The following is a 19,598-nucleotide window of genomic DNA, read 5'->3' as shown; positions in this document are numbered from 1 at the left end:
GCGCTTGTCTCCAAGAATCAGACTCTTTCGTTTAGCCAAAACATTTTATTGAGAGACAAGGAACGCGTCTGCCTCCTGCGCTCCGTCCCGTCATCTCTCCTTCAACTCCGGGAAGAACATTTTAGTGCTGCTTCCTTCTGAACGAGCACCCTAAAGGAATAAAGACAGAAACAGAAGAGTCAGTGTTTTTCCATCCGCTAACTCAGTGATTTGACAATAAAACACTGGGAGCTAAAAGCTTGTTCTCGGCCTTCGAAAGGGGGGAGCCAGTGGTCTAGCTCAACCCTTCTGCAAACTGAGGTTCATCTGGCACCGGAATGAGACTGGAAGACCACCACGCAGGAAGTCCAGTCACTTAGCGGTGCGGGAGAACAACAACACGCATCAGAATTGACATGTACAACGCAACACGGTTGTCCCTCGATTTGTTCTGAAACGTAACAAACGATTACATTTTGTGTATTTAACCAAACCACGGAACCTTGTCTTACGAAAGTCTGCTAGCATCATGCTAATACTGAATTCAAAACCGACGCTAGCAAAACTAGCATTGTTGTTGCCGTATTACTACGCTAAGCAATGCAACAACATGCAGACACTAAAACAATACAATCATATATTGTCTATAATTATTTTTATTTTACAAAAACTTTAAGTCATTACATTCTATTTAATTCTGTAATTAGTGTAGTGTGTTATTAATACATAAATAAAAAATCTTGTAATATTTGGTTGGTCTTTCATGGGGGTCTGGATCAGCTTCAATATATTTATATTAATTTTAATGGGGAAAGATTATTTGCTATGCAACTTTTGAGTTACGTGCGTGGTCACGAAATGGATTAAACGTCTAAATCAAGGCAACGCTGTTTTAGACTCTAAAACCAACCTTTGAACTTGAGCGCTACTTCTTTGGTACTGATTAATGCGAAGGGCTACCAGTGTCATACACACTTCTGTCATAACAAATGAGCTCAAATTATCTTTCAGTAAACAGTATGTTATTAATGATATTTATCCATGTGAAGAATACAACATTACGATAAAATCACGATGTCTTAGGAAGACGCCCGTGGGCTACTCGTGTTGGTGACCACTAATGCAAGTGACTAGACATTGATTGCTGCAAAATGTGAAGCAGGTAAACAACGATTGGGGTAGACCGAATATTGGTGGGGCTGATAAAGATTGGTTGCGATATTCAACATTTTGAGGCAAATCGGCATCCGACGGCCAATAAGAAATCAATTCAAAACTGGGTGAATTTCAGAGAACTATGTATTATTATTATTATTATTTAAGAGATGCTGCTGACCATGGGAACTCCCCACCCTTTGTTTTTGTTTAAAAAAATTTTTTACCATAGCAAACCTTTGGGATCTATAAAGTAATCATTTTTATTTAAGTTTTCATGTAACTTTTTAGAATTTCAAAACAAATATTTCTATTGGCTGAGATAAAGACCTGAAACGCAGTTTATTCATAAACATAACTTTATAGCTTAAAAGCATTTAAATTAAGTGTCAGCAAAACTTGGGTTTGGGTGGAGGTGGCCGGGCGATACCGACCCTCTGTGAGACGCGCTTTGCCCCCGGTAGGCTGACACAGGACCGTCGAGCAGCCGACGCACAGCACGACCGTCTGCGCGTGGCTGAACACCGTCGTGATCTTGTAGCATCCTACGGACAGACGGTCACGTCAATTCCCCACGCACAATTTGACACTGGAAGCCACTTGATTGCGTTACCTGGACATTTCACGTCCATAAAGTAAGAGTTGGGACTCTGAACGAGGCGCTTCTTCTTGTGCCGCCTCCTCGTCTCCTCTGGAGATGGGTGCAACAAGTCTTTTGCGAGCTGAAGCAGGGAGGAAAAGAATCATTAGCAACCATGATATTATAGCCGTGACATGACACCGTGGGTATATCTTCAGGTGGCATTTTAAATTTCTCTTAACTGGTTGTTCCGGCTTGCTCAGACTTGGCCTACATTTCTGGTTAGGTAACATACCCGTTATCTCTTTCCGGCAAAACTCGTAACCACTTAAATTTGCTTAAAAGAGCGCAAAATGACACAATTTGAGACATTTATGGAGATTTACGGTGCCCAAAGGGAGTGTTCGAAGCACAACTGGCACCATGTTTGCCGTGTGCGCGCCGCCATCTTCAGTCACGATGCGCTCGAGAAAAGCGCCTATTAATTTGGCTCAAAGTGGGACTAAAAGCAAACAATGACGAACTCGACGGGCACCGGCGGAATCGCAAAGGTCTCGGCGAAACGTAGAGTTCCGAACGGGTGTTCCCGAGCGTCATGAAACGGGTCAAATCTCGTTGGCGCAGGCGGAGCTGATACTCACTGGCATGTTGGCGAGGGAGTAGCCGCTGCCGAAAAGGAGGCATAACCGGAAGCGAGGCCCTCATATTCGCGGTTCCTTTGAGAGCCGAGACGGAAGTGACGACTTCGTCACGGACATCTTGGTGAGGTCTGTTTTTCAACAGTTTTACGTCTTTTGTGACTGAGGTAAAGGTTGGTTATTATTATAGTGTGACTCTTAATTTGTTATTTACGTATGGGTGACTGATTTGCAATATTTGACAAATTCACACTATTTTTATTTTATTTTTTAAAATGTATTAAGTAATAGATTAATGAGCAAATAACTCAATTCAAATAAAATTCCGATACGAATGTTACGATAAAGACAAACGTTAAACACGTATATCTTTTAAATATCTCAATTTCCCGCTACATAGAACATAAATGATGATGTTTTCAAGTGAACTCTTTATTTGTATTGTTTTTGATAGGCTCCGGCACGCCCGCGACCCTAGTGAGGAGAAGCGGCTCAGAAAATGGGTGGATGGATGGAATATATAAAATTATTATCTCAACATGCCTGTGAGGAATTATTTTTATTCCTATTACAATGATTATAGTAAATGAAACCTTTTTATTTTTCCATTTTCTACTGTAAACAGCAGAGATTATGTTTTAAAACCAAACAAAAAATGAATTTTATTCAAGGATTAAATTTGTTCTACTGTGGTGAATAACACAGTGAAAAAATTAAATAAAAATCACACGTTATCTACTTATGGTTGAAAAGTTTTATTTGACACTTTACACAATATACAGTGTGTCCTGGAATGCAGATTGACTAGTGATAAAAGATACAGTAAATATATATACAGTATATAGATACAGTATACAACAATTCAGCACAACCGTGATAAATGATCTATTTTTTTATGTGATGCTTGTAAGCCAAGATGAACATGCCACATGTGCTAGATAATGGAATCAGCAGATGAGTAAATAAACACCACCTGGCCACTATTTGCAGAAATACGGTATTATGTGCATCTGTAAGTGCTGATGTGCCTACATTATGTCATACACACTGTACATCATCCAGCTATTTTCCCTACCGCTTAACATATCATACACTATTTCCGTCAACACACTAATATAGTGACTCGATGTTTTAGTTTATATGTCGTGGTGAGCAGTTTTCGCTCACATTCCGATCACGTTTGTCATCTGACTCGACTCGCAGGGGAAGAACGGTGTCACATTGTTCAAAAGCACCAGGTGCGGCATCCGGATTTATTTACACAATGGTGTGAGTGTGAGAGTGAGTGTGTGTCTGTGTGTGTGATGAACGTTTAAATGGGCTCCACTTGAGGTTCAGTGGGCGGCGTGGCGAGGTCTGCCACCAGATCCGAGTCGGGCTCGGTCACAACAACGGCCACCTGCTGACACGCAAATACAGTGATTCATGACAGTAATTCATAATTCGTGCGTGTATGTGTTGTGCGGTACCTGGGATGCACTGGGCTCGGCCGCAGCCGGGGCAGTTGCCCGGATAGCCTGAAGAGCCGGAGACGGCGGCGGGCGAGTCTGTGGATAGCGAGGTCGCTCACTTGGAGGCTGCATTAAAAAAAATAATAATAAATTAAGAATGAAAAAATTGCTTGGTTGGAGGAGTTTGGTGCAGAAGAACTCAACTGATCTTGATTAAAAATATCAACCCCTTTGTTACTTTGGTCCCAGCTCTCTCCAGGTCATTCACTAGGTCCCCCCCTGTGTGGTTCTGAAATAAACCATACAAATCCATCACCTGGGTTCTGCGCGCCGCGAGCACGGTGAGTCCGAAGAGCATGGCGGTGATGCAGATCAGCAGCTCCAGGACCAGGAAGACCACCAGCGTTCCCAGGATGCCGTCAATCAACAGCTAACCACAGGACAACCACAAGCCCCGCTATTTCATTACTAATACCAAAATATGCCACACATGCGAAACGTAGGAACAAAAATAGATAGTGTGTATGTAAAAAAAAAAAAGTACAATAGCTGTCTGCTTACTTTGCACTTTTGCTCGATCAGCTCGGTGCATTTCCTGAAACAATGTAGCTGCAAAGACAAACAAAGGATTTTTTTTTTTTTTTTTTTTTTGTGGCACTATTGAATAGCGACTGTTAGCAAGTTAGCATTTTATCCACTTTTCATTTTCGAAATACAGTGAACCCCCGCTATATAGCGGCTCAACGTTCACGCCTCCGCTATATCGCAGATTTTTATTCGATCGTTTTACAGTGTACAGGCGAATGTGACACTGTATATGAGCGGCTCAAATTTCGAATTGCAGCGAAACAAGTGGATTGCCGATTTTCACCTTTAGTGGGTGAGTCCAGAACGTATCCCCCGCGATTAACAGGGGCTCACTGTATACTTGTTTCTTTCCGTCTTGCAAACACATTGTTTCAGTCTTGCACCGGACAAGACTTGTTTAAACGGCTTGTACTCACGGGACATTTGATTAGGTACAGCTGCACAATCTACTAAGATGCAATACAAGCGCTCTCGTTGCTTTACCACGGCGTGGAGCTCCAGGCGGCGGCAGTGCTCGCAGTGGTATGAGTCCTGCCTGTACGGGAGGTGCTTGGACATCAGGCCCAGGGCGGCGGTGGCGAACGCGGCGCTGATCAGATGAAGAACCAGGGCGCATTTCACCTGCAAAAAGAAAAAAACGTAGCGATTAATATTGCAAAGTACAGTAAAAAAATAAATAATAATTTTAATATTTACAGTATAAATCAATGAAATACAAAAATACTACATCAAATATAATATTTTTAATGGACTATCGATTTGGCAAAAATACGGACTTAAATATTTGTATTCAAAAATATATATATTTGTCTTCAGGATTTGGTCAAACAACATGTGGCTCATTTCCCAAAGTTATGCCCAAGATAACTACAAACAAAAACTAACCTCCCAAAAAAATCTAAATAAATCAAATACAAAATTTTAATAAATGGATTTATATAAATAATGTATATTTAATAATATCATAGTTTTTCGACTTGGTGAAGCAGTATGTGGCTCATCGCCCAAGGTTATTTTGCACAACTGTAAACAATCGTATAAGCCCACTCACCCAAAACAGAGTGGGCCTCCTCCCACTGTGTATCAACACAGATCCGGATAAGGTGACCTGTTCAAATAAAGACCTGGGGGGGTCAATGAAGGACGCCGGGGTCGGACAAATGCTGAACGTTAACGTGTCTGCTAACTCCCCCACCTGAATGACCACGACGAGGAAGAGCGCCACGTCGGCCGTGAAATGGATCTCGTGGACCTGGAGGACGGACGCGCTCAGGCACAGGACCAGCAGCGCGATGACCAGCTGGATGGTCTGAAGAAGACGAGGTAGCAGCTAGCTTTTAGCACACCAACAGCATGTTAGCATTTTGTCAGGTCTTATTAGACTTTTGAAAAGGTATCTTACCACTAGGATTGTCGCTAGTCAAATCGTTATAGTGCTTTCAGTACTCTCGCTGCTATCTTAGTATATGCTAGCTTAGCAACTACAAGCATGTTAGCATGTTATCTCGTCTTGTTAGCCTTTTGAAGTAGTTCCATGACGGGGCAGATCTTTGTCATAATACCTTATTGCAATCTGTACTCAAGTTGCTATCTTTTAGAAGGTCAAATGTTAGCATTTTATCTGGTCTTATTACAGCTTTAAAATAGTACATTGCAACTAGGATTGCTATCTTCATGCTACTTCATGCTTTCTTAAGTTGCTAATATTTTTATCAGACTGCAGGCATGTTAGCACTTTAAGCAGTCGGACTAACTTTTTGAAATAGTACCTGATACAGGGCGTACCTTTAAATCCTTCTCTTTCTCAGTTCTTAGTGCTTTCAATACTCAAGTTGTTATCTTTTTTTTAGCAGACTGATAGCATGTTAGCATTTTAGCTGCTCACATGAGGTCTTTGAAATGGTTACATTACTATTCGCCCACCCCCAAAGTCTTTGGCTCCATCTTGAAGTGGGACTGCAGCTGGCCCGGACTCAGCGACCCCGGCGGGGGCGTCGGGTCTTTTGGGTCGGTCTGCGCCATCTCGCTACCTTTGACATTGGGTGGACACAAACACAAAGTTTGGGGACACAACCACACCCACCATGCAGTCCCACATGTACTTGACGCAGAAGAGAAACCGTACAAAATCAAGAGAAGAAAATGTTGGGAAGAAATTAATACAATTTAATGGACCAAATGCAGAATTTAAGGTGTGAATGTAGGCCAGGATGCCCAGCTCATCAATGTGTCCTCTATCTGACTCTGCCCAGAAAGAGAGAGAGAGGCCTCTTAAAGGGACAGGTGCCAGGCCAAAATATTAGGGACACCCTCAACCAGCCTCTCCTGTTTCAAAGCAGCTCTCCAAATGATGCAGAAAAGAAAGAAAGAAAGAAAATGACACAATATGAGACTTATTTCCATCATTGCCGCCATTGTCGACTATAAAGTAAAACATTTATCACTGCAGCGGACTTCTTTAAAAGGCACACTGCACCAAAGTGGAGTGCAGCTGCAGTATGACTTGGCTCCGGCCCAGATGGACATATTTACAAGACATCAATCCGTCGTCCATCTCATTAGGAATGTATACCAAAAAAATGATGTTCTTACCTGTGCTGAGTCACTGAGGAACCTCCTCTCGGTCCCGATGTTGTCACTGCGCAGGCAGGCTGCTAGAACAGGGGAGTGAGTGTGTGCGTGTGTGTGTGTGTGTTTGTGTGTGCGATTGCACTGCAGCAAACGGGCCGCTGCAGACTTTTCGCAGACTTGCAGTCCAGGACGGAAGGAAGGAAGCGGAGACAACTCCCGGGATGTCATCACATGGCGACGCTGCAAATGATTTATTAATTATGTTTTTTTTTGTGTGTCTTTATTTGAATATTTGATAACAAAGAGAAAAATGTTTTTTTAAGAATAAAAAAAAAAAATACAATAAAGCACTAATGCTGATAAAAATTAGTTATTGTGTTATTAATCAGTTATGGTATGATTGCTACACTGCGGCTCCATAAATAAAAGCAAACCAAAGAAATATGCAAATTAAAAAAGGGAATTTATGTATTATTCAGTTCTAGATAAATGTATTTAGGTGAGAAATATAACTTGAAAAAATATTCAATGCATTTCTTTTCATCTTAAAATATATCTTAAAGCTAATAATTTGTTTGAATGAGTTTTCAAATTTAATAAAGTTTTATTTCAACATTAAATATTAGGAAAATAATTAATGTAACAATTTTTTACTACCTGACTATATTTATTTTGTATTTTCATTGATGTATTTGTATACATTATATATACAAATATATACAGCAGAGTGAGTCAAATTTCCACTTAAGGGGTTTTAATTAGTGTCATACATTTGACAAAAAATCTAATAAATCTTATTTTCATTTTAAATATTTTCATTTATGAAATTAATTTTGTTTTTGATGGCTGAATTTAGACTTGAGAAAAAAAATCTTCAAAAAAAATCTTCATCTTGATCAGTTATTTCAAATATTGTGTGTTATCCAGTTAATGACCGTATTCTTTTTCTAAAATGTGTTTTTAGCATCTCCGTTCACAAGCTTTTTCTAAGGTGCATTATTATGTTTTCGCCATGGGGTGGCGCTAATGAACCCATTAAAATGTGTGGAAACACAGCATATTATTCCGTAGTACACACTCGTTACACCTGCACAAAGATAACGAGGCTAAGTCACGACTGACATAGAGAGAGGCATTCATTTAACACAATATTTATTATGATAGTGGTTGGATTTCATCATCTCATTTTTGTATTCTCAGCTGACACTTTTTTTTTTGTAGCTACAGCTGTGTTGTTCACCCCCCTCCGGATTCAGTCCACATGTGAAAATAGGACATGCCACGCCCCCCCCCCCCAAAAAAAAAAAAAAAATATATATATATATCATCCAAGGAAGTCAAATTTATGTCCCTGGATGAGTAAAAACAGCATAATTTGGTCCCGGTTTTCCCCCACGCGGAGAAATAAAAGTGGTCACGAAGCACATTAGTACCATGTTCACATTTAACATTCAAAACAGCCACCCGAACACACGACACGAGTTCATATCTATACTCACATTATTACAGGGTCCTAGTGTTGTAGTGTAGACAAGGCACGTTCAGGAGCGGCAATGCCATCCCATAACACGCCACAGTTTAGTAGAAAATAATACAAAAACAAGTTCCATAAAGTTCATGACGTGACAAAAGTGTGCAAATGTTGATTTTCTACTAACAATTGTTTTTTTGTGTGTGCATGAAAGCCTACTAATTGATAGTACTGTACATGTAGCAGTCACGTGGCATCAAACGCTAACTGGTAGCATTCAGTGAAATGAAAACACGTAAAAAACATTAATTGGACGTAGGAGTGTTAAGGCCACACTGAAAAAATTACGGTCATCAAATGATGAGAACAAAAAGTTTAAATATGACAAGTTCGGTTGTGTAAAAAAAAGAATATATACATATATTTGCATTTATTTGCTAAGATTTTAAGATTTGTTTTCATAGATTGTTTTAAACACTTTTCTTCTAATATTGCAACTTTCAACTTGTGAAATTACCATTTTTCGAAATCAGACTATTACCAGGTTATTCTCACAATATTATGCGTGTTGCCATAATGTAATGACTATTTTTTTTTTTTTTTAACATTTATCAACATTTTTCTCAAATTGGTTTGTTATTAAGGTTATTTTAGTCTTGTAACATTGTGACTATTCTTGTAACATCATCTTATTCCTTCTTCTTGTAAACGTGTGACTATTTTTGGAACATTACATCTTTATCTCTTTAATATTAATATTAAGATGTTTGTCATATTCCAACTTTATTCTCATACCACTGCTTCCTGTAATGTTTAAACTGTTTCTTTCTTGTAATATTACGACCGACAGTAGACTTCGTCGCATTAACATTTTTAACATATCAGGACTATTCTTGTCACATTGCAAAAAAAAAAAAAAAAAAAATCTTTCATTATTTCACATTTATTCCTGTAACATTAAAAAGAAGCTCTGCTTTATTCTTGGAACATGAGCATTTTTTTCTCTCGTAATATTACAAATGCATTTGTGTCGCATTATTCATCCTTCCATTTTTTCCTCGTAATATTATGACACGTACTCATATTCTTTATTCTTGGAACATTAGGTTTTTTTTTTTTTTTTTTTTTTTACTTATTCTTGGAAAACTGTGACTTTATTCCTTTAACATAAAAAAATGACAACTATTCCTGCACATTACAACTCTTTCCTACCATGTTTTCCCCATGATATTGTGGCAATGTTGTTTTTTCTATTTTCAGCGTGGCCCAAACACTGACATCAAACTTGTCACATGATTTAAGGAAGCGCAGTAACGTCGTCTTCCATCCTTACCTGGAGTCTCGTCACCGTGCGCATCCGTACAGCTGCCTCCGTTGCGCTCGCTCAGATGGGCGTATTGGGCAAGTGTCCGTTGGAGGCGGCGAGCGCCCCGTTGCAGAGCGTGCCCTGGACGTGCCCGTTGCGCTTGCTCTGCGCCGGGCCCCCTCGGAGGGCCTCGTGCTCGACCGGGGTCCGTCTGTCCGAATCCTCCGTGACCTGCTGCGGGACTGTGCGGCTACGCCACCGCTGTTTGAGCACGTAGAGGAGGATGACGAGGAGCGCGCTGAGGCAAAGCGCTAAGAGGACCGACACGGCCACGAGCTCCTTTAGGTAGGAGGGCGTCTGCGCCGACATTAGGGGGTCCCCGTCTCGGAAGGCGGCCTCTTCGGGTGCCGCTTTCACCATCCATAAGGTGAAGTTGCGCCCCAGCTGCCCGGCGGCGGTCAGCGCCGACTCGGGTCCCTTGGGTCGAGCGGGCGTGGGGGCGGGTAGGGTGCCGCTCTTCTGTTTGACGTGGTAGACGGCCACGGCCTGCCGGTAGCCGTTCTCGGCCGACAGGCACAGGTAGTGGCCCAGAGTGGCCGGCGTGGCCACGAAGCTCAGGCTGCCGTCGTCCAGGTGCAGGTAGAGCTCCGGGGACAGCCGGCTGTTCGGCCGCTCCCACGACTGGCGGGAGAGGCGCGACGCGGCGGGACACGGGAGCCGCACCACCTCGTGCAGGGATACCGACACCGGCTCGCCTGGCGGACAGGGAGCTGATAAACAGATGACAGCTCGAGACGCTCCTGTGGAAACTACTGTATTTTTTTTTAATACACAATAAATGTGAACATTTGAGGTAATGAATAAACTTTGCTTACCCGCAGGCAGGTTGTTTGGCCCAAAGCGGGACGTGTGCATCAACGCCACGTTCTGGCAGGCCTTCGCCACGTTGCCGCCCGCCACGTCCTGGCCCAGGTGTGCGGCGGAGACACCCACGCATGCCCGGCGGGCGGCGTCCCACCCGCAGAAGGGGTCCCGGGCGAGGACGCACTGAGCGCAGGTCCAGTAAAAGGAACAGTTGGCCACCGGGAGCCTGAGCACGCCCTCGGACGTGCCCACGTATATCAAGCCCTGTTGAGGAGACGTCGGTGAATCTCGTGAGACTTCAGCTCAGCCAGCAGCAAAGCAATTTAGCTCAGTTTAAATTCTCTTTGGCTTTTTTTTGGTGATGCCACAAAGGGTACCAGTGAGGTAGAAGAGGAAAACAAAGTGTGATGATAGCCACACAAGTGGAAACGGGACACAGCATCTTCCTGCTCAGTAGAATTTGAGCAATGAAAGTAATTCAATATCAAATACATGCACACATTGTGATACAAAATTTAATTTGAAAATTAAAAGATATGACTTTATGAACATTTATATATAGTATTTAACAGTTTTTTTGTATTATAAATATCTAAATTAATTGATCTTTTTTAAAAATAAGAAAATATATATTTTTTATCAAGTATTACATTTATTTCTAATATATTTGCATGTTATCTTAAAATGTCTACTTTTTCATATTTTAAAAAAAGAATGCTTTTATTGACATTTTTCATAAAATATGGCATTAATATTATGATTATTTCATTTTTGATTGTTTATTGATGTACATTTTCATGTATAATATTACGAAGAATAAATTATTTTGAATATTTCAAAAATGATAAAGAAATACATAATAATATCAATGGCCAATGGATTCAAGTGGAAGAGTTGTTGCTGTGCCTTGGGTATGGACAGCTTGAGGCTCTTGACGGGCTGCGGCTTCTGGAACACCTGCACCTCCTCCACCACGTGCGCCCCGCTCTGCAGCAGCACCGCTTTGTGAAGGTACCCCGACTCTGAAACGCCATCAAATACGTTGGACACCCAAGTGCAAGCAAAAAACAAAAACGGAAATAAAATTACATTCGCCTTACCCGTGAGGAGAAAGAGGACCGTGTAGTCCACGCCGCCGGCCGCCCGGACCTTCTGGACGGTCAGGTGGGTGTAGCGGTGCTCGGCAGACACCAACGTGGGACCCCCGCCCGTCGGTCGTACGCTGTCGTCCGCCAAAAAGTTCTCTTTGACGTAGCGCAGGGCGTTGTCTGACGCGTTGTGCAGGCCGCACTAAATACGTCAGAGAAAAGGACAGCCTCGGAAATCAAACCCAAAGGTAACATATTGAACTGACGGCTTTTTGATGCACTGTTCCAAAAGGAGAAGCCTAAACAAGGTGTGTTAGAGGGCAGAAGAAGATACACTCCATCTTTCTACATTATAATAAGAAACGTCTGAAGTTGTCCTGAAAAATACCACGTAAAAGATATTGTAATTATTATGACTTCCAAGTTCAGTTGAGTTTCTATGTTACATATTTGTGTCAGTCTGCTTCCTGTTTGTGTCTTAGCAACATTTACCTCGCCCGGGTTGGCCACCCTCTCTTGCACCCGCGTGCTCCACTGCAGCGTGTCGCGGTTGAGGACCTTGTAGCCGCCCGAGAAGGCCGACTTGATGTCCGACAAGCTGAACGCGCACACGGCCGACAGGCCCGAGTTGACCGACCTGCGTTCAAAGTGGAAACAAAATGAACGCCGCGTGACGCTACACAACACACGAACGATGATAAAGACGCCATTGTGAAGGAGAAGCTGCGAGGACGCCTGATGACCAGTCACATGCCCCATAATATGCCGTGGAGAATCTTTACTTCCTTTTGTCCTTGCTATGAAATATGTATACTCAACTCAGCTTTATTTCTGCAGCTCTTAAAAAATAATAATAATAATACAACTGGAACACAGTGCTGTACATAGCCAAGATCGAACATTCTTTCATTCATCTTCCGTTCCGCTTCTCCTCACTAGGGTCGCGGGGGTGCTGGAGCCTATCCTAGCTATCTTCGGGCGAGAGGCGGGGTACACCCTGAACTGGTCGCCAGCCAATCGCAGGGCACATACAAACAAACAACCATTCGCACTCACATTCACACCTACGGGCAATTTAGAGTCTTCGATTAACCTGCCCTGCATGTTTTTGGGATGTGGGAGGAAACCGGGGAAAACCCACGCAGGCACGGAGCGAACATGCAAACTCCACACAGGCGAACATAAAACAACATAAATAATACAATAATGCATAAATATTATTTTCTCATTTAAATACACTTCTTTAAAAACAAACTCCAGCACCGCCTCCTCTGTGTCTAAAACTGTGAGTGTCATAGAATTAAATGTACTGTGTGTTGCGTTCAACTACCCTGGGATATCAAAGGGCTGAATAATTTTAAAAGACGAACAAATGTTAAAAGGTAAACTTGTGCTGTTTCTTGTTTGTTTGTTTTTACAAATTAAAGAACTATCTTTGTTAATTTGATTAAATTAGTTAACCTTTCTGTATTATAAAATTTTGTTTTATTTAATGATCATTGTTTTTAGTTTTTTGGGGGGCTATTCATATAGTTAAATATTTAGATTTTTGACATAACTTTTTTGATTATATTGATTTGTATATTATATTATTTAAATGACTACCTCCAATTTTATTTTCTTTACAAACTCGTAAATAAATTATCATCACGCAATTTAAAATAATGATAAACCAGTGAGGAATTTAATGTATTTTATTTATGTATTAATTTTTCATTATTATTACTGATAATACAGCTCCTTGCCTTATAAACTGCAAAATAGTATATAGCAGTTCATTTACTGTTCATACAAATCATGAAACAAAACAGTTCATAATTAATTATAAAAAATATATTTTAAGAAAAACATTTTGGAAATGTATAATTTATTCTATTTTGTTTACTATTAAATATATGTATATATTAAATAAGTACACAGGCTAGTTTATTATTAACTCTCAAATAACAAATCGGCCAATTCATAACTGTATTGATTAATTATACAATCATTTATCTTTCAATTATGCATTTGGTTCCCTATGTATTCTTAAATAACATCTCAACTCATGAATAATCAATGTTGAAATAAAAAACTAAATAAAACAAAATAAAAATCACTTGAATGAACAATTATAAAGGCAAACAGTTTTGATCTTGATAACGTGTGACTGACCACTGAGAGGTGAAGATGCCGTAGAAAAGCGTGTCATCCGCCGGCGTGCCCTCGGCTGGCGGCAGACTGTCGATGTCCTGGATGACGTTGTAGGGCAGCTGGCCATCCGCCTGGCACAGCAGCTGCGCTTTGGCAAAGGTGGTCCAACGCCGCTGAAGCGTCCGCTGGCCTCCGACATCGCTCTGGGACGGAACGCATCCAGTAGAAACATAATATATTCGTAGTCCCATACCATATTTCCTCTACTTGATGCTGTACCGCAACTTATATATAATGCAAGTGAAAATGCACTTCAGCTCGTGCCAGTTGGCCGAGACCCCCATCCCCCCAATAGATGCCCCCCATCTGCAGTTGAATACAAAACCATTTGTTGTTACCGTGCAGACTTGGGAAACACGCGAGACGACAAACTTGTCGATGAAGTCGTACTCTCGACCCACTTCGCTAAAGAAGAAGTAGATTTTGCCCTCGTCGGGAACGAAGGTGGAGCTGATGAAGGTCGGATCTGCACACAGAGGCAAACAACAGTCAAGTATGTACGAAAAAACTAAAAGAAAAAACAACACTACGCCCTCTGCCATATCCTTACCCTCCAGCCATCCTAGCGTGTCGTCCAGCTTGAGGTCCACGCGCGAGCCTTCGCTGAGGTGGCGGGAGATGAGCGGCCAGTTGCCCCGGTAGTCGGCCACCGTGCCTGTGTACAGCTCTCCGTCTGGGGACAAATCACCACAGGACGGTCATGCGTTTGGTTTGGTTTTAACCTGTCCTCTTCGGCAGCTAAGTAGTACGGAGTCTGTATGCATTAACATGCTGGGACAAGTTAGTTAGTGGGACAAGTAGCAAATAGGACAGGATCAGCGAGCTGAAAAGAAGATAGGACCACACGGCACAGGACAGGAGCATTGAGCAAGGCAAGACAGGACAGGATCATTCAGGTGCGACAAGTAGCAATAGGACTGGACGAGCAGTAAACCAGGCAGTGCTACATCCTGCAAAGAAGGGACGCAACGAGTAGAACCGAGAACAGGACAGGACAGAGCATTGTGTCATGTAGCGCTACACAGCTTGACATCACATACCAACGATGATAGCAGTGTTACGCTGGTAGGGATCGTAAGGGCAGCGACCCCGTCCCTCATCGGGCTTGAGGCTCACCGTTAACGTCTCAGAGTACTAGAAAATACATCAAGACGCAAGTAACTGCAATCATCTGCATTGGTATATCAATATGCAGTACATATACAGAAGACAAACTTACAATGTAGATACAACGTGGACTGAAGGCAAATGTTCCACAGGCGTAGATGTGAGTGGCGTTCAGGAACAGCAGCACACGGATAAAATTAGGACAATCCGTCTGGGGAGTAAGAACACAAAAGGATATTTATTATTTCTATTTTATTTACCATTAAAAATACTGATTTTATGTAAGTAAAAAAAAATTGTGGAAAACTAAATCTTATGAAAACGAGCAAAGGAAACCTGAGGTTCTACTGTATATTAATAGTAATCCCCAAAGGAAAAAAAAAAATCTGTTTTCATATACTTCATATTTCAATGTCATATGTGATGTCTTCCTCGCTAGCTAGCTCGCTAGCTAGATATTTATGTCCACAAAAGTAACGTAAAACAAACATTCCATTCACTCGCGACCAACTCCTACTCAATGATTAAAATCCAATAGAAAATAAAGTACTGTAAATGTTGAATGAATGTTGTTAAACGTGTGCAAACAAGCTACTTGCCATCTTCTTGCCTTTCATGGAACATTGCTCCAGGTCTTTCTCTGACGGCCTCCATTCCAGCTGCGAGAGGAGAGCACAATGTCCAGTGAAAACGACCAAACGCAGTGTACGTCTCCGACTTGGCACGCCTTCCCTTACCCTGTTCCTCAGCACGATGGCGCCCTCGAGGCTGACGTCCAGCGCCAGCACGGCGTCGCGGCCTCCCACGTAGAGTGTATCTCCGCCGTCGCCGAGCAGCAGCGTGGTGGTGTTGCCCACGTCGGCGCTGCTGAAGCGGGTGAGACGTCTCCCGGGACTACCTGCAATCGCGCACGGCGGATCAGGGGGACAACAATGCAGTGAGATGTTAGAGATGAAATAGAATAGCGTCGGATAAACGGCATAAACACAGAATCGGATGACATAGTCCACCCAGCAATTTTTCACCTTAAGAAGTAGTTTCCGGAGCCTCTAACACTGCAACAATGTTTTCCTTCTTGACATCGCTGTTTTGTAACCTGGCAAATTTCCACCTTCAGAGGTACTAATTACCCTTTAAAACAAAGTTTCTACTCACCCATTGGAAAGGACACCCTGGGCGTCAGTGCGGTCACGCAGGGGTTCAGAAAGCCCAGCAGAGTCACGGCGAGGGACAGCAGGCGGCAGCCAGTCGCCATCACGGCAGGAAGTCGAGGCCAGGTGGAGGGCTGATGGTCGTCGCGGGAGCGGTCAAGGAGACGCCATTAGGAGGGGCGGCGACCCTTGCTGAGACCACATCCTCCGGTTGGTACGTCCCAACATCGCTGAGACACCTGAGAGGGACGCACGGGGGTTTACATCGCAAGTGGCTGGCTGGTATATACAGGGTTAGCTAGGTAACCCTGTATGTATATATATATATAGTTAGTTAGTTAGTTAGTTAGTTAGTAGGTAGGTAGGCAGATAGATAGATAGATAGATAGATAGATAGATAGATAGATAGATAGGCTACCCTCATTAATGAGATGCCACTTGAGTAATCCAACAGCACTGTTCCTAAGCAACAAGTTGCTTTTTTTTTTCCCCGTTTTTTTAAGCATTAACTTTTATTTAAATCACATTTATTTTTTATTTCAAAATCTTGCATTATGTATTTGACAACTTTTTTAGGGGGGGAAGGTAGGCTATTTTTTAATTTTTATTTTTGGTGGCGACGAAATGCCACACACTGCTATGTTAGCTAACATGCTAACAGTTAGCTCGCCTCGGAGCCGGTTAACTATTAAACCTCAACTCTACTACCAAGATTACCATCGAAAGACGCGGCGAAATGAAGTTGACATACGACACGAAACGTTAGCATTACCCTCCACAAAACAAAACATTTTACGCAAACTGGCCCTCCTTATTCGTCTCGTCGCAGGTACAGTCTTTTGTTTGTGCAACAGATTTATAGCCGTACCACAAACTTGGAGCCGTCAACAATTGAAATGTCCTTACGTTATCGTTCGGTTGTATCCCCCACGGGAGAGCTTGAAGCGGCCACAAGACGAACATGTGTCGGTGTGGAGAAAACGCTGACCGTGGGCGAGAGGGTGAGTGGGGTCTCTACTATGTCAACAAACAGCCCCCTCCTCCTCCTCGCACTACACAAGAGGGGCCAGCCAGACAGAAGAGTGTTTTGTTTTGTTTTTCACGACCCTGGGCCGCACATTGGAGCAACATATAAAATGAGGTTTTGCTCTCTCACAACAGTCAAAGTGATGTCACTCTCAAAATAACCCATAACAATAACAATATTTCTGTTGATGTCACATAGAATCAAGCGAATAGGTCCCAAATGATCCTCTCTTGAGTCTAATTGGGCGACCGCATAAAGCAAGGACAGAAAAAGACCTGAATCTCAAGACAATGAGAAAAGAAACAATCTTACGATTAGCACCCCTGGCAAGCTGTGAATTATGTTTATGTTAAATTACTATGTAAATTCTTTGTACATATAAAAAAAAAAGTTATTGTTCACGGTAATTAGTCTTAATCTTGGAACTGATATTGTGTTCATTTATCCAGAGACTTGGTTTTCAATCATGGTGCTGCATCACGTGTTGATTGATCTGATGAATAGCTACACAACCCAAAAAGATTTGATTCATCAAACTTTTGGGTTCAAGAATAATACTCTTGCTTCCCCCCTCCCCCACATCTTTTTTTCCCCCACGTTGCTGTTCTGTATGCACGCCACAGACACGGAATGGGAGGACAAAGTCGACCCGGCAATTTTCCGCCTTCGGAGGTAGTATCGTAGCGTGTGGCCCCTCTCAAACCGCCTTTAACAGCTGCTATTGTTTGGCCTTTTCCCTATGTTAACGTTTCGTATAAATGGCAGTTGCGTTGAATGGAGGGACAAAAGTCGACCCGGCGATCGTCGCCGGCACACAATGATCAACAACTACGATCCCTACACAATTCAAACATTTCTCGAGTCTCAATTGGCGTGATGACAACCGCAAATTAAAAAGAGACTTTTTCACTTCATGACCCGGAATCGTTGACATCTTAGCTGACTTTAGCTAGAACAGCAATGACTTCGACTAACACTGGCCTCAAGGCTAGATAGCAGAATCCAACATTTGTGACGTGCATGTACGTTTAATATAATAGCACGGTAACGACTATATATTTTATAAATCGATATAAATGAAACGTACACTATTCCCCGCAGTTTTCTAATGCATTCTGCAACCTGCCATGCCAGAAGGCATGAATAGTAGAAAAGCTTCTGAGTGAGTACAGGCTGTTCAATCTCCACAATTATATTTAATGGCTACCAAGTAATTAATCACAATCTGGTTTGTTGGGTAATCCCCCAACCCCGGTGTGTCATTTTGTAGAAGTACCTGTCAAGTCTTTAGATGGCCATCTTTTATGAGTAGACTGCCGGGACGCAGCAGGATTTTCCCACAGAGAAAGCGGACCGGTCTTTAGGCACCTAGTTTCAAGTCTACAACTTGCATTCAAACTACGGCAAATTAAACTTTATTTAAAAGCAGGGAAAGGAGAGAGAGAAAGAGAGAGAGAGAGAGGGTAAAATGGCTAATCAGAAGTAAAGGAGATTAGAAAGGATTAGCGTGGTGACCTGAAAACAGCCACGTGGTAAGAAGAAAACCGCCCCCCCCCACTCATCAAACAAACATGGCCGACGAAGCATCAGTGACTTCACCAAAGGACAGGTCTGTGCAGCAAATGAGATCCAGTACAACATGCAGGGGAAACTTTTGACTTACAAGTTCAATCGGTTCCGTGACTAAAGTCGTACCTCAAGTTACACGTATACTAGCAAATCAATATTCCCCATTGAAATGAATTGAAATGCCATGAAGCCCGCCCAAAAAAATTTTAATTTCTGTTTTGTATTTTTAGCAAAGCAAAATAGCACTGCATTGTATTAATGTTGTAAAACAATAAAACGTAAAGAAATAAACTGTTGTACATACTGGTACTGTAGTATCCGTGTTTTGGACGCGGGGGCATTTCCCCAGGCAAGAAGGCCCATTGTCCACTTTTGTCCCGTTTTTCCGCGTCGCTCTTCTGTATAAACACGTTGCTTGTGGATAACCATTCGATGGGTTTACAGACAAGGATTGATTGGATTTCAGATCATTGCGACAACTTAGCCGGAGTTCAGTTGTGCACAAGGAGTGAATTTATTTAAACATTATTTCACAAACTGGTTCTAGTCAACGCTGATCTCATCCACCCGCCAATAAAACACATTTAATAAGTAAACATAACCCTTTTGGACAACACCCTTACTATACATGAAAAGGAAATACAAATTATGTGAGTTAATGATTAGAGCAGGTGTGGCCTTTTGTACCCATTCAATTTGATGCATATGACAAGATATATTCTTTTTTTTTTTTTATATACTCTGGTTAAGAGCACCAGCAATCCCACCTTGCTGATGAAAGAAAGTTAGTTCATATTCACTAAATAAAACAAACAGGAAAAATACAAAAGTTTTTCTTGTGAGTAGGTTCGGTCAGAGAG

At 42.1% G+C, this 19,598-nt stretch overlaps 3 protein-coding genes, 1 long non-coding RNA gene and 1 other non-coding gene across 14 annotated transcripts; 1 reads left to right on the top strand and 4 right to left on the bottom strand.

Moving 5' to 3' along the window:
• Positions 1-25: 25 nt before the first annotated feature.
• rps27.1 (ribosomal protein S27, isoform 1) lies at positions 26-2,500 on the bottom strand. The gene is made up of 4 exons (XM_061760801.1): positions 2,356-2,500; positions 1,748-1,856; positions 1,569-1,679; positions 26-150 (listed from the first exon to the last, which is right to left on the bottom strand). Exons 1-4 carry the CDS (start codon positions 2,359-2,361, stop codon positions 122-124), a joined length of 255 nt encoding a protein of 84 aa, XP_061616785.1. The 5' UTR covers positions 2,362-2,500; the 3' UTR covers positions 26-121.
• Positions 238-367, bottom strand: LOC133471555 (small nucleolar RNA SNORA35). Its single transcript, XR_009786254.1, has one exon. It is a non-coding gene; the product is annotated as a small nucleolar RNA SNORA35 (small nucleolar RNA).
• On the top strand, positions 2,473-4,181 carry LOC133471345 (uncharacterized). The gene is made up of 3 exons (XR_009786193.1): positions 2,473-2,519; positions 2,807-2,897; positions 4,053-4,181. It is a non-coding gene; the product is annotated as an uncharacterized LOC133471345 (long non-coding RNA).
• On the bottom strand, positions 3,092-7,122 carry si:dkey-81h8.1 (uncharacterized protein LOC100034657 homolog). 5 transcript variants are annotated; one of them, XM_061760755.1, is made up of 9 exons: positions 6,985-7,122; positions 6,315-6,428; positions 5,587-5,700; positions 5,443-5,499; positions 4,875-5,012; positions 4,365-4,412; positions 4,120-4,233; positions 3,822-3,929; positions 3,092-3,754 (listed from the first exon to the last, which is right to left on the bottom strand). In XM_061760755.1, exons 2-9 carry the CDS (start codon positions 6,411-6,413, stop codon positions 3,665-3,667), a joined length of 768 nt encoding a protein of 255 aa, XP_061616739.1. In that variant the 5' UTR covers positions 6,414-6,428; positions 6,985-7,122; the 3' UTR covers positions 3,092-3,664. The 5 variants fall into 5 exon arrangements, with proteins under 5 accessions (XP_061616739.1, XP_061616738.1, XP_061616740.1 ...); XM_061760754.1 differs by having other exon boundaries at positions 6,315-6,421; positions 6,984-7,121; XM_061760756.1 differs by having other exon boundaries at positions 3,092-3,751; positions 6,315-6,421; positions 6,984-7,121.
• sema4ab (sema domain, immunoglobulin domain (Ig), transmembrane domain (TM) and short cytoplasmic domain, (semaphorin) 4Ab) lies at positions 7,064-19,469 on the bottom strand. 6 transcript variants are annotated; one of them, XR_009786164.1, is made up of 15 exons: positions 17,049-17,232; positions 16,147-16,381; positions 15,729-15,889; positions 15,591-15,650; positions 15,104-15,202; positions 14,925-15,018; positions 14,435-14,557; positions 14,223-14,350; positions 13,846-14,027; positions 12,184-12,328; positions 11,704-11,893; positions 11,510-11,625; positions 10,615-10,867; positions 9,767-10,509; positions 7,064-7,202 (listed from the first exon to the last, which is right to left on the bottom strand). XR_009786164.1 is itself a non-coding variant. In XM_061760626.1 (14 exons), the coding sequence occupies exons 2-14, from the start codon at positions 16,244-16,246 to the stop codon at positions 9,818-9,820; spliced, it is 2,343 nt and encodes a 780-aa protein (XP_061616610.1). In that variant the 5' UTR covers positions 16,247-16,381; positions 18,446-19,469; the 3' UTR covers positions 8,946-9,817. The 6 variants fall into 6 exon arrangements, 5 of the variants coding, with proteins under 5 accessions (XP_061616610.1, XP_061616611.1, XP_061616612.1 ...); XM_061760626.1 differs by lacking the exons at positions 7,064-7,202; positions 17,049-17,232 and adding an exon at positions 18,446-19,469 and having other exon boundaries at positions 8,946-10,509; XM_061760627.1 differs by lacking the exons at positions 7,064-7,202; positions 17,049-17,232 and adding an exon at positions 19,043-19,469 and having other exon boundaries at positions 8,946-10,509.
• Positions 19,470-19,598: the final 129 nt, after the last annotated feature.

The sequence above is a fragment of the Phyllopteryx taeniolatus genome, chromosome 21 (assembly GCF_024500385.1).
Source record: "Phyllopteryx taeniolatus isolate TA_2022b chromosome 21, UOR_Ptae_1.2, whole genome shotgun sequence".
NCBI lineage: Eukaryota > Metazoa > Chordata > Actinopteri > Syngnathiformes > Syngnathidae > Phyllopteryx > Phyllopteryx taeniolatus.
Note: the sequence above shows the minus strand (reverse complement) of the source record. Positions and strands in the feature narration are given on the sequence as shown.

Excerpts from the sequence above, each read along its gene's own strand:
- sema4ab (XM_061760626.1), bottom strand. The coding sequence starts at position 16,246 with ATGGCGACTGGCTGCCGCCTGCTGTCCCTCGCCGTGACTCTGCTGGGC. Across the intron at positions 15,890-16,146 it reads CAGGGTGTCCTTTCCAATGG|GTAGTCCCGGGAGACGTCTC; the intron begins GTGAGTAGAAAC and ends GCGCGATTGCAG. Across the intron at positions 14,558-14,924 it reads TAACACTGCTATCATCGTTG|ACGGAGAGCTGTACACAGGC; the intron begins GTATGTGATGTC and ends ATTTGTCCCCAG.
- si:dkey-81h8.1 (XM_061760755.1), bottom strand. The coding sequence starts at position 6,413 with ATGGCGCAGACCGACCCAAAAGACCCGACGCCCCCGCCGGGGTCGCTG. Across the intron at positions 5,500-5,586 it reads TCCTCGTCGTGGTCATTCAG|GTCACCTTATCCGGATCTGT; the intron begins GTGGGGGAGTTA and ends TTATTTGAACAG. Across the intron at positions 3,930-4,119 it reads TCGCGGCGCGCAGAACCCAG|CCTCCAAGTGAGCGACCTCG; the intron begins GTGATGGATTTG and ends TTTTTAATGCAG.
- rps27.1 (XM_061760801.1), bottom strand. Across the intron at positions 1,680-1,747 it reads TATGGACGTGAAATGTCCAG|GATGCTACAAGATCACGACG; the intron begins GTAACGCAATCA and ends GTCTGTCCGTAG. Across the intron at positions 151-1,568 it reads CAAAGCGCGTCTCACAGAGG|GGTGCTCGTTCAGAAGGAAG; the intron begins GTCGGTATCGCC and ends TTATTCCTTTAG.